This window comes from Lathyrus oleraceus, chromosome 5 (assembly GCF_024323335.1).
Source record: "Lathyrus oleraceus cultivar Zhongwan6 chromosome 5, CAAS_Psat_ZW6_1.0, whole genome shotgun sequence".
Taxonomy (NCBI): domain Eukaryota; kingdom Viridiplantae; phylum Streptophyta; class Magnoliopsida; order Fabales; family Fabaceae; genus Lathyrus; species Lathyrus oleraceus.
The window spans coordinates 233,490,558-233,506,295 of record NC_066583.1 but is presented as its reverse complement, the minus strand read 5'-3'; the positions used below and the strand labels follow the sequence as shown (position 1 = coordinate 233,506,295).

Here is a 15,738-nt window from a genome sequence, read left to right as displayed (position 1 = left end):
GAAAGCTCGAGATATAGCAATGAAAAATACAATTAAGATTGTCTTTCTGAAAGCTCGAGATATAGCAATGAAAAATACAATTAAGATTGTCTTTCTGAAAGCTCGTCGTCGTTGATGTTTATGGCATTTAATGAAAAAGATTCTTGAAAAGTTAGGTAGCCACTCTAATTATGAGTCTCTCAAAACATTTTTGCATAACATTGTATATGACTCTTTAAGTAAGAGTGATTTTACAGAAATGTCTCCCGGAATTAGAGAAGATAGTTTAGTTCAAAGTCATGTGACTAGAATTCTTGACCATACAATGGCTCGAAGTAAATGGCGTTCTCCTTCAAAAAGAAAAGCTTCTAAAGTTGATCAATTTGAAAAGAAGAAACTTATTAGAAAGAAAAGACAAAATAGAAATCAGAAGAGTGCAAATAATCAAAGTCAAGAAGTGCAAATAATCAAAGTCAAGAAGAAAAGGTTATTTGAGTTACTCCTTTTTATTTTATATATATTAACGTTCAGACGGGCACGCGCTTTTTTTAATGCGCACAGCAGAAAAAAAATATATATTTGTTTTTCTTTTTATGAGGTTTTTATTGTAGGTCGCATTAAAAATAATATTATTACATTTTGAAAATGGTAAATAAAGATATTCAAAATTATATCGAAGCATGCAATGTAATATTGATACTATGTAATCAATGACGTTCTTTAAGAGGAATGTCGAACATGAAATCTCTATTCGAAGTATTTTCTTTTTCCCTGCAATTGTTTTCCGTAGTAAAGAAAAAATGTAAGACTCTTAAATTAGAATTTTTTTAGAGAAAAAGATAGTAAAATTAATAGTAAGTAATGTAATCAAGTTTTTGTTTATCTTATAAAGATTCGAATCAATTCTTCGTACATCCCTTTATCAATGCGCTCTTGAGATTTAAAAAACTACAAATACACGACGAAATATCATATCATCAAAGAAATACATTCATAACATTTGACTCATTTGAATATAATATGGTTTATTGAGACAAAAGTAATACCTGGAGAATGGAGATACTTTGTTTTAGTCTAGACTTGGTAGAACAACAATTATGACTTGTTTCTGAATTACCTGGATTTCTGATAAATAAGGAAAACAATGGACTTAGTAAATATATATGGTTTTATTTACATAAAGCACAAATAGCAGTTAAATTCATGCATTCAAAAATAGTTTAGAGTAAAAATATTCTTAAATGAATTAAATAAAAACCTCTCCATCCTTTGAGATATTATTTCTTTTTTCACCATTTTCCAAAGTTGTGTTTGATCTGTTATCACTGTGGAGCTCCAACCGATAGAGTAAATTTTTAGACGTTTGACTTGTTTCAATAAGGATGATAAAAATGTTAGTGAAAGAGTTATGAAAATGAAAGAAACAATTTTTTATACGTATTGCGAAAAAGGTAAATACACCTTATTGTCGAGTTTGCCGATGGATGAAATACTTTGTTCATCCTTCCATGTGTTTCATTTATCTTCAAAGTCTGCTATCTAAAATTTATTGCATAAGAATAGTGAGAATAAGTATAACCCAATTGATATCTAACATTAAAGCATAAAATAAATGATTAAGTATAACTTACTTTTATGTCGAAGCAAGTTTCAACATTTTTTCTTCTCAACTCCTTACATAATTGAAAAATCTCATCGTGTTCTAGTTTGGCTGTATATCTTGAGTTTAAGAATTATTGTTGGTATAAATTATGATTATCTCCTTCAACCTTGTCAAATGAAAACAAATTATGTTCTTCTCCTGGATACTGGTCGATAATCATATCATTCAATTTCTAGACATCATCATTTGTTGGTGTTAAAATAGCTCTTTGTACCATATATAGGGCATCCCAACCATGCAATTCTAAATTAGGAAAAATATGTTGGATAAGTACTTGTGTGGAATGTTCACCTTCCCATGGGATTGCAATATATAAAGGTAACCTCACCATGTCATCTGGTTTGGTAGGTTCAACACCATCACTAATACGAATAAGAAATTCTGCAAACCCTTGATCATGCAATGGTCGCATATTTTAACGCAAATGCAAAATCTTGGTATGATTCCATAAATGAGACTGAACAATACATGCTGAAATCATTTGTACCTTAGTACCTTTTCTTACAACAGGAAGAACTTGACGAAAATCTCCCCCCATGATCAGAACTTTTCCACCAAATAGAGCATTGTTGCTACAAATGTCTTGTAATGACCGATCTAAGGCTTCCAAACAATTTTTTTTGTCATTGGTGCTTCATCCCAAATTATTACGGCAGCAACTCTAATGAGATTTACAAGATCTTTTTTATTTTGAATACCACAAATGGAACTCGGTTGTATATCAATAGGTATCTTAAATTGAGAGTGTGCAGGCCTACCACCGAGTAATAATGTTGCAGCTATACCAAATGATGTAGTTGCTAATAGAATTTCTCCTCTACTTCTTAAACTTGCCATTAATGTTCTATAAAGGAATGTTTTACCTGTTCCTCCTGGACCATCAACAAAAAATACCCCACTGTGTTTTTGAACAATTACATTCATAATGGTGTTGAATGCAAACACTTGATCATTATTTAACTTAGCAACATATTCAATATCTTCATTGGGGATATTAACCGCTAACTCCTCTTGTATGATACTTGGAATTTCACCTCTGTCTATTGTATTAGGAGGTAAAGATGGGAGATCATAATCTTCAATTTTTTTACCGTGCAGGTTTAAGAGTTCATTCAAGTCCTTCAACAACATATTAGTTAAGTCTGATTCCACAACATTGTTAGTTGTTTGATAATCCTCTACCATATGTGTAAAAAACTCATTCCAAAGGCCTATAACATCAATAAGTTCACAAAATATTAAAATCTCCACGAATAACCTTCGTAAAGCATATGGCATTCGGAGACTCGTAACCTCAACCAAACAATCACGAATATTATGATCAATCTCTAGAAATCCCCTATCCTCGGCTGATTTTTTGAATGTATTGAAAGTTGTGCCATTATTTGTAAGAAGATATTCCTAACTGGTTAGAATTGTGACATGAGATAGAAACATTCGCAAGTAAAACTTATCTCCCTCTGAAGGTGATACCGTATAGATTCTCCCGATAATTTTTCTTGTTGACCATCTATGATGCCATTCCATATCCGGCTTGTTCCAACAATAATGCTCTGGAATCTCTCTATACATATACTTTCTTGCTTGTGGATCTCGTAGATTCAATGCAAAGAATTGTGTGAGCATTGTTTTGGAGTTACGTTCATTATTTAACACATCTGCAATTTGCTGATGATCATAAAAGCGCACTTGATGGCGGTTCGGCAAGTGGATTTGTAATCTTTCAACCGAAGGATATAATCGGTAAAGAGTGAATCGAAATATTTTCCATAATGCCTCGGGAGCACAAATCCATCTTGCATCAACATATTGCTGAACTTCATCCATGTATGATCCTTTATGAATCTCCATAGCCACACGATCAGGGCCATTATACACATATTTGTATAGATACTTGATACTTTTAATGCTACTATAAATCTCTACATTGATATGACAGTCTTACTTTAACAGTAACCAAGGGTTATAAGGAACCACCCATCTATTATCAATAGACCTATCTCTACCTAACGATACAGACTCATCAAACCTTCTCATATACTCGGGATATGAGTCAGTGCCTTGACGTGTTTCATCCAAGAATTGTTTGGGATACCTTTTTTTACAATGTCCGTCTTTCATACATGGAGACTTTTGGTTGATTATGTCGTAAGGTCTGTGGATCATATGTCTTGCAACAGCTTCATGCAACTGTGGTTCACATTCTAATTTAGGTATTTCTGCTCTTACCATACTATCATAATCTTTTGGGTCACGTAACTTGTTGTTACTTTCTAAGACCAACAACATATGCACATACGGCAGTCCTCGCTTTTGAAATTCAGTGACATACATGTAGCTTTTAACTTTACCCAAGACTCCTTTATTAATGTCATCATCCTTCAATTTCTTGAATTTCGAACAACATATTCTTGTTAGAAAATCTGGACGATCTTGTGGTGTTTGAAAAGGCAAAATTTCTGATGTTATCTCACTCCAAGAAGGATTACATGTCATTGTTAGAAAAGTATCTGGTTTACCGCCATTAAGAACAATAGCCATGTCATCTTCATAACGTTGTGTCATGTCTCGACGACCGCCAATAAATGATGATGGCAATATTGTTCTTTTTCCAATGTTCTCTACAACGATTCATGAAATGCATTAGTATTAGAATACATGAATGATTAGCATTAGAAGTACAACTAATTATTAATCTAAAACTGTATATTTATGCTATATGAATTTGTACCTGCATTAGTTTCACCAACATGCAAAGCATCATGTAAACCTTGATACAATTCAGAACGTATATCACTTTGGTGCTCTTTAATCCACCTTAATCTCCCTGATTCAATTTTGACATAATTGTCTACAACATATTGTTGCAACAGTCGACCCGCATTTAACAACATTGATTGATCATTTGGGCGAATCTACAGTTGATTGAAAAAAATGTCGGTGCTAAATGTAAAGTTTTTTAAACAACGCTTAGCTAAGTAGACTATCTACTAAAATTAATCCAAATTTACCTGAAGCATGCAACTGTAATATGCTCGACATGACATTCTTCGTCCATTGCACTTTGTTGTATTGACGTCCCAACCATGCGTCCCAAATGGAAACAATACAGGTTATTGCAAAGGATCATAATATCCCTTTGTCTCTTGAACTTTCTTGATATTTCCATCACAACGAATGACATTAATATCCCTTCCATAATCCATAGAATCTGCATCACATCCAACAATATTTGCCGCAACTTGTTCAGTAGTTGGAAGATTGTATTGATGGTGATTATTTGGACGCTCCTTAAGTATGAGGCTACATTCACTGATATTTAGAAGTATTGACAGTTGCTTGAACCTAATTACAAAAGGATTAAACTGATGGAGCATTTTCTGTAATTTGTGAACTACATTTTGGTGCAGCTGTGGATTTTCCTGCATTCTATTATGTAGCTCATTATCGGTGTCGTAGATGTATAGTTGTAAGAAACGCGGCCTGACACCCTCATTTGGATAGAAACCTCCTATGTTATGGTAAAAAGCACCTTGAGCACGAAATGTGTATATACCACGACCAGATGCAAGAATATTCCCATCAACGTAAACACCAATTGAAGTGAATGAAAGCACATGGTTATAACTTTGAATATGTTGCCTGAAATGATTTCCTTCAGCCGAACCATCCAAAAATAATTGTTGCAATTCTATAGGAGCATCAACTCGTGAGAATGATACATTTCCACCATTACAGCACGTGTCACGTGATTCATGATGAAACAATCTTGCATTGCAATGTCTATAGGTAATTGGATGAGGCAGCCAGGATTTTTCCATCATCATATTATTTTTGAAATTTCAAGCAATATTATGCTTTGCTCGAAAAGCATGTCCTGATTCTACAGGCAGGAGTTTGATATTGATTACTAAATATTATCTAAAATCTAAAATACAAACAAAAAATGTACACAAGATGCCTCAATTATTATATTTTAATATTGCATGATTTTAAATTTTATGTCACATGAGCAAATGCTACATTTATTTGAAGCAAAAAATTTATGAACATACCTTGAGGACGACGTGATAATGCACCATTTTCTCTTGCATCCATGTTAACATATGATATTACTGCATCCCCCAAAGCTTCATCAACATCCATATCATTAGATACAAAAATTATAATTAATATATATACATTTGTAAAAATTAATACTGGCATACTTAGAACTAATATCAAATTATAATTAATATCAAATTGACTCATGTTGTTTCATTGATTAGGTGATGTGCAATTATAATCTGCAGGTTTAAATACATAAAATGAGATATGACGAAAGCGAACAAAATTATGGAATGTAATATATAATGTATATATTGATCATCATCAACCAAGTGCAACATCATTAACATGTGTAATTCTACTTGGGTCAGCTTCACTGTCATGAGTTCCTTGAAAGTGTGATCTTGGAAAAGTCATATTTGTAAAATTTTGAAATTGAACTCTCAACTGACTGTTTATAGGGCGAGATGTTTGAGCTTGTTTCTCTTGCTCTTTTCGCCGCCTATATTTTCACGTCGTCTCGACAAGTTGTTTCCTCTCTGCTCGTTGCTCATATTTTGTCTCCTCTTCCTTATATTTTCGGTCCTTCTTGACCTTTGTTGTTGACTTGATATTTGACGGGTATTATTTTCCATTTTATGAATGTAATTGTCAACTAGAAACTATACCAAATCATCTGCAAAAACAATTGATCAAAAACCGATATATCATCAGAAGATGATTTGACACGAATTTTCTTCTCTCTAACACTTTCTATTCCCTCACATTTTAAATTTTTTTTATCTCTTTTGGTTACTTTTCCAGAAACTTTAAATTATTTCAGTAACTTCAATTGAGTTATGCATCTTTTTCATGTTCCTGCATTAAACTTTGAGGATTTTTATAAGAACAACACACAATTTCAAGTATACTATAAATTTAAATATGTTTGATTTCCGCAAATAACCTATTTTGTGCTTTTTAGTCCTAATATGTTGCATGACGTACATAAATATTGATAAATTGATGTTAACGTTAACACTACAACAGATGAAGTCATAATATAAGAATTTAATTATTAAAAGTGAAATAATTATAACTAGGTATCAGCGATATTTTTTAGTGAGATTTCATTTCCGTTTTTTTCACATAATATTGAATTTGCGCATTCAAAATAATTTTAATAATTAAATTACGTACTTAATAATTAAATTATGTCCACTTAATCTAATACAGTTAAAATACATTAAATATATCACTTATGTAATAATTATGTAATATATTATTGTATTACACTTTATTTAAAATACGTTAAAATAAGTGTTGTAGTGAATAAAATGAGTTTATTATTCAAGTTATAAAAATATATTAAAATAAGCATTACACTTTGTACTTAATAAATTTTATTATTTTAACATTTAACTTCTTGGTCAGAGAAACAAAATAAAGTTCACTATTCCCTCGTTATAATGAAGTTTTGAAACCATTATGAGGCGTTATATTGTAATTTCGAATTTATTATATATAATATTCTCAGTTCTTTTTAAATGGTTTTATCAATTCAGTTTTTATTTATTATGGTAATAAATAGTTATGAATGTACATTAAGAATGTTTAATAAGTTTTCCCTCAATAAACTCTCACTATTAAATATGATTAATATATTATCTTTCAAGTTAATAAAAATTGCCAGATGAAAATAATAATACAATATGTGTTTTTCTAATTTTTTTCTTCTTCATCTCTACTCTAATATTTTACTATATATTATTTTCTTCTTCATCTCTACTCTAATCTTTTACTATAAATCATCTTCTTCATACATATCTTATTGATTTTTTAAAATATTTTTTAAGTTGTTTCAAATTAAGGTTGTGCAGAGATTTTTAAGGTTGCTAGAGAGTAAAATAATAAAATTATTGATTATAACTATACTTCTTCTTTTACGATCTTTACCATTTTTTTATTAATTTATTTTGCTTTTGTTTTCTTTTTTATGAATATCATTAATTAAGAATGAAAGAAAATGAATTACTATTTTCTATGATGGATCTGTATGAAGCTTCTATTCTCTTTTTTCTTCCATCCATATTGTTTATGTGTACTATTATCTATGTTGAAAAAATAAAGAAAGAGTCACACCAAAAAAATATTATATTACTACTCCTGTCAATGCAAATAAACAATATGATAGATAATATTACTATTTTTTACGGTGATCTTGATTAAAGGATAAGAATGGAAAAATACTAGAGTCACACCAAAATCAAAATACTATAGTATTCAATACAGTATGTTCAAGAAACAAACAAAGAGTAAAATGCATTTATTCAATTATTTCAATAAGTGTCAGAAACTATAGTATTTAATTGTGATCACATATCAAACACAAATTTTATAGTATTTTAAGTTATGAAAATACTATAACCTATATTTATTTAACGATGATTACAAAATATTTTAAAATTCAGATGAATTTTTTTTTATTTTTAAAATATTTTTTAAATTGTTTCAAATTAAAGTTGCTAGAAAGTAAAATAATAAAATTATTGATTCTAATTAGACTTATTTAACAATGATTACAAAATATTTTAAAACTTCATGTGAAAAAAAATTTGTTGGTTAATTAATGTGTTTTTTTTACACAATTACTGCATTTATAAACTTTAGAATTTTAACATTGAATTCAATCTTTTTTTTTTCTTTTGTCATTCAAACTTACCTTTAATATTTTTAAATTTATAATTCATATTTCATACCTATCTTTTACTATAATTTATTTTCAAAATAAAGATTATATCAAATTATGAAAATATATTAAAATAAGTGTTGCGGTGAAATAATAATTGTTTTAATATAAGTTTCAAATTGTGAAAATAATTATTAAATTATTACCGCATATTTTATTACGCACAATTATTAATCATTACAGTATTGAATTACCCATTTAATTAGTATAATGTCATATTTTAATAATTATTTTCATAATATGAAACTTATATTAATTTAAATTATTTTAATAATGCGTAATAAACTTTGTATTACAATAATTAAATTATTAATGAAATAATGGTTGATCTAATACAATTAAATTATCACCCGCTTCAAAATATTAGAGTGTATAATCGTTATGGGCATTAAAAATTTAATTAAAAATATAGTTGGTTGATCCTTATTTTCTTGTCTAATTACACTCATAATGATATTTATGCAAAGTTTATGTACATCGGACTTGGATATTGGATGGTTCTTGTTCTTACTATTAATACAACTACCGGAATTTTCTATGTAGCAACTTCTATTCATGCTAATGTTGTTTGGATGACTTTGATGTTTCTTTTAAAATAACCATATTTTTTAAAACAAATTCACAAAAAATAAGCTTTAACAAAGTTAACTCAAAAGTAGTGACAATGAGAACAAATTAAGTTACTCCATCGTTATAAAATAAATGAATCATAACGAAAACTTCAGTGTTGCTTTCGAAATACGGAAATCAAAGAAGTAATAGATAGAAGTTAGAGTTTCGCATACCTTTAAGAAGTTTCTGACACGGCGGTTCAATCATGAGGGCTAGCTGTTGGAGGTATCAGCGGTGATGTCGGAAGTTCAGCGGTGCTTTTGATTATTGTCGTCACTGGAAAAAATGAAAAAATGGAAAAATAAAAAATAGAAAATTATAAAGAAAAATAATTGAAAGAAAACTATAAATGAAGGTATAACAAAAGTGGTTAAGGAAAACATTTGGAAAGGGTAAATTTGAAGTGTAAAAAGAAACAATTTTCCATCTTTAAGTGAGAAATAAAAATCTATCATAAAAAATCTCATCTAAATCATTATTAAAACTCTTGATAGAAATAAAAAAAAATGATGAAACATATGATTGAATTAACCATCTATTAACATGTAAAATTGATTCTTTTGTGACAAAAGTAATTGGAGGCTAAACTTGTTATATATTTTACCATTACACATTCATTGTATAATAGTCCAAACTCTAAAATTTAAACAAATTTAAAATTGAAATAAAAGATGATAATTTTTCAAACAACAAAAATATAAAATCGATTATATAAATAAATATAAAATTGATATGGTGGTGGTTGGATTTACCTTCTATGAATAAGCCTAAATATTAAAATTTAAGAACACAAATTCACTTTTAATCTAATCTTACTCCTGATGACTCTCAAGACTTGCAAATTGATATGGTGGTGGTTGGATTTATATAGTGAGTATAAGCCCTCATAATAACCGCACATTTGGAAGAAAAAAACTGTATTATATAGTGGGGATCAGAGTAATATTTAACGTGACAGTAATATATGAAGTATAATTGGATGATTGTGTTTTATCAAGTTTCCACCAACATTGAATGAATCCACTTTTAATTCTGTTTCCACAAATTCCACCAACTCTAGTAGTTACGTACATTTTGATAGATTTATAATAAAAGTGAAAAAATAAACTCTGAAAATTAAATGTGATAGTTACATGCGATTACCGTAATTTAGAATTAATTATCATTCACTTAATAAAAACTGCACCAGGTTAAAAGTATTTTTTTTAAAAACTAAATAAGTTAGTATTTCAAAGGCTAAAAATGGAAATGAAATTAGACCAGCCCAAAATCTCTTATCCCTTTATATATAGTTACTGATATATGTCCTATATGTTAGACGGTGTGGCTAGTGATCGAGAGGGGGGGGGGGTGAATAGATCACCTCTTTTAAAATAAACGGATTTAAAAAATCTTATCAGAGTTATTGATACTTAGCGGAAAATTACAGTCCCGAATCGACTTCCGTCTATTCTGAACCGCTACTAGAAAACCGGACACGCGAACTTATTGCTGGATTTGAATGAGAACGATAGAGATTATTAACACCAGAATATTATCAAATCAAATGCACTTATCACTAAATTCTGATTCCAATGAATAAAACTCAGCTGACAGTTTTGTCAAACATTTGGTGTGTATGTGATCAATGATGAACAATGGTGGAGTCTAGATAAAGAAGTTTTCTTGCCACTATTGTATCACGAAAAGTACAGCCACAATACACCAACTGAAATCACAAAACTGTTGAAAACGTAAAGAGAGATAAGGAAAGAATACGATACGCAGAGATTTGGTAAGGAAGTTCCCCACTATCGTCCTCGCGTGTGGGTACGTCTCCCTCTCAATTTCAAATGAAATTGAGAACTGTAATTATCAATAATGCCGAATTCGTTGATACAAGGTGTTGATTCCTTAGGATTGGCAGTAATTTTAGAAAACAAATAATGTAATCATCTCTGTTGTTTTAATATGTTGGGTTGAAGAAATTCAACATCTGGACCAACATGTCATGTACGATGTCACGACATCAGGTCTGTGACATCGCACATGTGTAGGAAACTGAATTAATTAATTCAGTATATGTCATGGGATCAGCAAGGATATCTGGTGAATATCCTAACTCCCTTGTGGAGGTCTTGAAGACTAAATCAGAATATATATAGGCTCTAAATATGGAGATATATATGGAGAGAGTTTAGGAACTTGAAGACCTTGTTTGTAGCAGAATTTTTCTGCTGAAGTTGCAACAGCAAAGAACAAGTCTGCTGCAATTTTCTGAAGGCCCAAATCCAGTTGGGTGATTAGGTTATAAATAGCTGATTGTAATCTAGTTTTTGTAAGCCTCCTAGAATGAATTTTTAGGGGTATGTGTAAGGTAAACCTCCCAATCTGTGGGAAGGTTACCATGTGTTTCTCAGTGGTAAAACCTGAGAGTGTTTGTAACTCGAAGCCTGTAGGCAAGAGTGATTTTGTTCTTGAATGAAGCTGTGAAGCAAGTTCAAGGTGTGGTAACATTACATTGTATTTGTAGTGATAGGAATGGAAACTGGAGGTTTCTATCTAGGAGTTCCTAGGTATAGATTGCATTGGGTAGGGATTAAGTGATGAGTTGTAAACGGGGGAGTTTAACTCTGAATTGATACTACTAATAGTGGATCTTCTTCCTGGCTTGGTAGCCCCCAGATGTAGGTCATGTTGGACTGAACTGGGTTAACAATTTCTTGTGTTTGTTTTCCTTCTGTATGATATAATCATGTCTGCCAAAACTGAGCATGTACTTCAGTCTGTTCAGCAAGAAAATAGCAGACCTGATACATAGCCTTCTGTTGGAATGTCAAGTAGAATGTTTTGACATTCATCAACAACAGCACATACTGTATAATAAGCTGATGATTTCAGTTCAGTATGTAGTGAAGTCTGGATTTCAAAAGCATCACAGACCTGGCCAAAAGATCATTGTGAAACTGTCAAACTGGGTGTCTTGACAGTTCTTCCAGTAGGCTGATACTGAAGTAGAGACTGGTTGGTCTTTTACAGTACAGCAAATTTAGCACAGTCTGTTTTCAGGAACCAAACAGACTTAGCATATGGTTCTGGACTTGGATGTCAAACGGAATGTTGTGACATTCACTCCAGACTGCATATGCTAAATTGTTGGTTGGTTAGTTTTTCTGTTTCAGGATTTTTCTCAGGCTATTCTAAAATCTAGGAAACTAACAACTAAGCTACAATTAATGAACCTGACAAATGATCTATTTGTTAGCTCCTTAATAAGTGGAGATTAGTTTAACTTGTTACAACCTTTAATTTAGGAAATACAAGTACATGACCAACAAACTGGAACAATGTAACAGATGATGTTCAAAACAGGATTGAGACATCGTGCTGATATCTGTGTAGGAAAACAACAGAAGTGAAGGTTATGGTGCACATAACTAAGTGTTCCTCCTTCCTAGGATGACATAGAAGGAGAGGTCGTGACACTGTGAAAAGGTGCACATTAGTACAGAGTGTAATAACTGTCTTGCTGTAATAGGTACAATGTTAGATCAGATGTCATGACTTGAAGTAGAACATCTGAATACTGACTACGCCAGAATTTCACAAGGTTACAATACACAGACAGAAATCTAAATCCCAAGATTTTCTTCTTGTATAAAACCTCCACTTGATCTGAGCTCAATCAAGAATTTCCTGCAAGAAATTGCAAACATTTCACCGGTTCCACGACCTGTTTGCGAAATTACCCAATTTCCAAACCCTACGCTACGGCTGAATCTGTTCTGCAAACGTGACTAACAAACCCGCAAGAACACTCCAGTTCTTGAAGGACAAACCATTTGGTTTTTCCTCGAAACCCCCTTCAACCTTCAACTCAGCTAGATCCTCGATCGTTCCACCGAACACCTCAGCTAGATCCTTGATCGTTCCACTGAACGTTATCTCGTTGATCCTTTAATCCAAAGAACAAGAATGATTATGTGTTGATGTTCTTGAAGAAAAGAGATTGAGAATATGAAAAAGATGAAGTCTCTTTCAGGTTTCTAACTGCTCAAATAATTGGTGCTACACACTCCTTTGATTGGTGTTACAACTGTTTTTCACTTGTGAATTCGTGCCTGTTTACTGAGCTGTCAAAATACTTCTTATATGTGAAAGACAAAAGCTGTTAGTAGACAAACCAGAATTATGTATTGATACAAAAGACTATGCATCGATACATACTGTAGTTTTGATTAATTTTAGAGAATTAATACAAGCATGTATCGATACAAAGCTCGTATGTATCGATACATAGAACATTTTAACTAAGCATGTATCGATGCAAAGCTCGTATGTATCGATACATAGAACATTTTAACTAAGCATGTATCGATACAAAGCTCGTATGTATCGATACATACTGAAGCAAAAACGTTTTGTGATTTAAAACAAATTTATGTATCGATGCAGATGAACATGTATCGATACATACTGACACAAAACAGTTTTTATGAGTTCTTTTAAGAAATGTATCAATGTGGATCTTTATGTATAGACATGAAACAATAGTATAGGCTAAAAAACAAAATGAAACATGTAAAATAATGCACAACCAACAATTAGACAATTATCACACAATTTGCTATCATTCAAAACTTATTCAAAGTAAAGAATTTGCTCACAAACTCCCCCTTTTTGATGATGGCAAATTTTTAGCAAGATGTGTGATACTCCCCCTGAGTTTGTGCATATCTGTCAACATCTGTATTTCTCCCCCTTTGTCAACATCAAAAAGAAGAAGAAAAAACAGTTTTATCAAGTCAACATGTTGTAGCAGGACACAGCAAAAAAGATAAAGAAGCTAACAATCACACAGAAGGAAGCTTAAAAATAAAGAATCACTCACAAAGAATGACAAATAAGGGCAATAACACCAGAAGTAAGCAGAAGGAAATAAGCATTTAACTAGTAGAAAGTATTTAAAAATTACATAAGCCAAGACATATAAGGTGCAACTAATCTGAAAAGAACTCAAGCAATATGCAATGAAATGCAGTGAAATGAAATGATGATGGTTTAATGCGAATTATAGCCACCACAGGACTCCTCGTCATCTCTATCAGGATCTCTGAAGCTTGGCGGAGGCGGAGGAGGAGGCATTGCATCTGGATTGTGGCCCATGAAGGTGTAGTGCCTGAATCGGTCCTGAACTTCAACACTTCTGAATCTGTCCATAATACCAGGATTGGCACGACAGTCGTCCATAAAACCATACATTTCATTGTAGAAGACTTGGTGCCACTTAACCAAGTCCGTGTGCCAAGAGTGTTGGTTATGGTACATCCGTGTATGATCATCATGCCACTCACGATGCTCCTTATGCCACTCACTTTGTTGTACATGCCAAGACCGTGCCTCTTCATGACGTTCTTGGTTGGCAAGCTCCATTTGTTGAAGCATTTGAGTTAGGTGCGCAGTAGGTGTTGAAGATGAAGCACCGCCGGAGAACGGAGGAACCGTTGGTTCAGGTACATAGTTGGTTGGAGACCACCTTTGTGGCACCCAATCACCCCAACCAGCATTGTCATCAGCTGCAGGCACATCTGCTTCGTTCACATCATGCATTTCTTCATCAGGTTGGTCTTCAACTACATGAATTTGTTCAGAAGGCACATCAAAATTATAGATCCTTGTTTTGGATTTCCTTTCAAAGAAATAGAAACATTGACGTTCCTTGTCCCACCGATATCCCATATGAGATAAAGTGGAAGAGTCAAACTCTTGAGCAGCAGATGGTGATATGAGAGGAACTAAAGGGATTGCAACATTCCAGAACGTAAGAATTTTCATGATTTGAGACGCATAACCAAGAGCAACATTCTTGGCACTGTTACGCATGAAAAAGAGACGCTTCACAAAGTGATTTGCCCAATTCAAGGGAACCTTATTTTGAAGAATATACAAGAGATGAATGCCTGCCCTGTCTAACCTAGAATGTCCACTGTTTGCTGGACGCGGAATGTGCGAGATAATCCAATGAAGTATACGAGGAGTTTTCTTAATCATACCAGACGTAACCTGTTCATCCTCACCCAGCGGTCTATCCAATTTCAAGATAGATAGAGTAAACTCCTTCAGGTTAAAGTCAGTATCAAACTTCAAGTCATGCGAAGTCTTGAAATTATGCGACGGAAGCGGAATTTGAAACACTGTTTCCCAATCACCAGCCTCAAAAGTATAGGTTCTGACACCAATAGAACACTTCAACATATATCCTTTACCAGATTGTAAGCCAGCATAAAATGCACGAATAAAATCCTCATGGTAATCATCCTTTGTAGTCAAAAATGAACCAAGTTTTTGTGCATTAAGGAGTTCAACCACATCATTGAGATGCAGATGAATAACATCATGTTTATCGAAGACATGGGGTTTCATAACTAACCTTGTCTTGAAAGAATCCTCAAACTCAGTAGCAATTGCAGGATGAAGCAAATCTAAGGCATTAGGAGGAATTTCTGGTAACTGCTGAGAAGTGCCAACCGGTTCCTTTCCTTTTCCTTTTCCCCTTGCTCTAGCCGGAATGATTCTTGGAGGCATGGTGATGAAAAATTGAGGAAAAGTGAGATGAATTTAGGGTTTTGGAGAGAATGATGATGAAGGAGATTAGGGTTAGCTGCAGGTTTTGAGAGGTAGGGGAACTGCTGATACCAAGTTTGTGAAAAGATGTGATAATAATTGCTGA

The 15,738-nt window shown here is 32.4% G+C and overlaps 1 protein-coding gene across 1 annotated transcript; it reads right to left on the bottom strand.

Annotated features, from left to right (window-relative positions):
* Nucleotides 1-2,239: 2,239 nt before the first annotated feature.
* LOC127079922 (uncharacterized) lies at nt 2,240-4,689 on the bottom strand. The gene is made up of 5 exons (XM_051020272.1): nt 4,654-4,689; nt 4,374-4,557; nt 3,649-4,263; nt 3,116-3,564; nt 2,240-3,043 (listed from the first exon to the last, which is right to left on the bottom strand). The coding sequence occupies exons 1-5, from the start codon at nt 4,687-4,689 to the stop codon at nt 2,240-2,242; spliced, it is 2,088 nt and encodes a 695-aa protein (XP_050876229.1).
* Between the last annotated feature and the right edge of the window lie 11,049 nt (nt 4,690-15,738).

Coding starts and splice junctions, on each gene's coding strand:
- LOC127079922 (XM_051020272.1), bottom strand. CDS start 4,689: ATGTCATGTCGAGCATATTACAGTTGCATGCTTCAG. Junction 4,264..4,373: donor TGTTGGTGAAACTAATGCAG/GTACAAATTCAT, acceptor GAATCGTTGTAG/AGAACATTGGAAAAAGAACA. Junction 3,044..3,115: donor TTATCGGGAGAATCTATACG/GTATCACCTTCA, acceptor CTAACCAGTTAG/GAATATCTTCTTACAAATAA.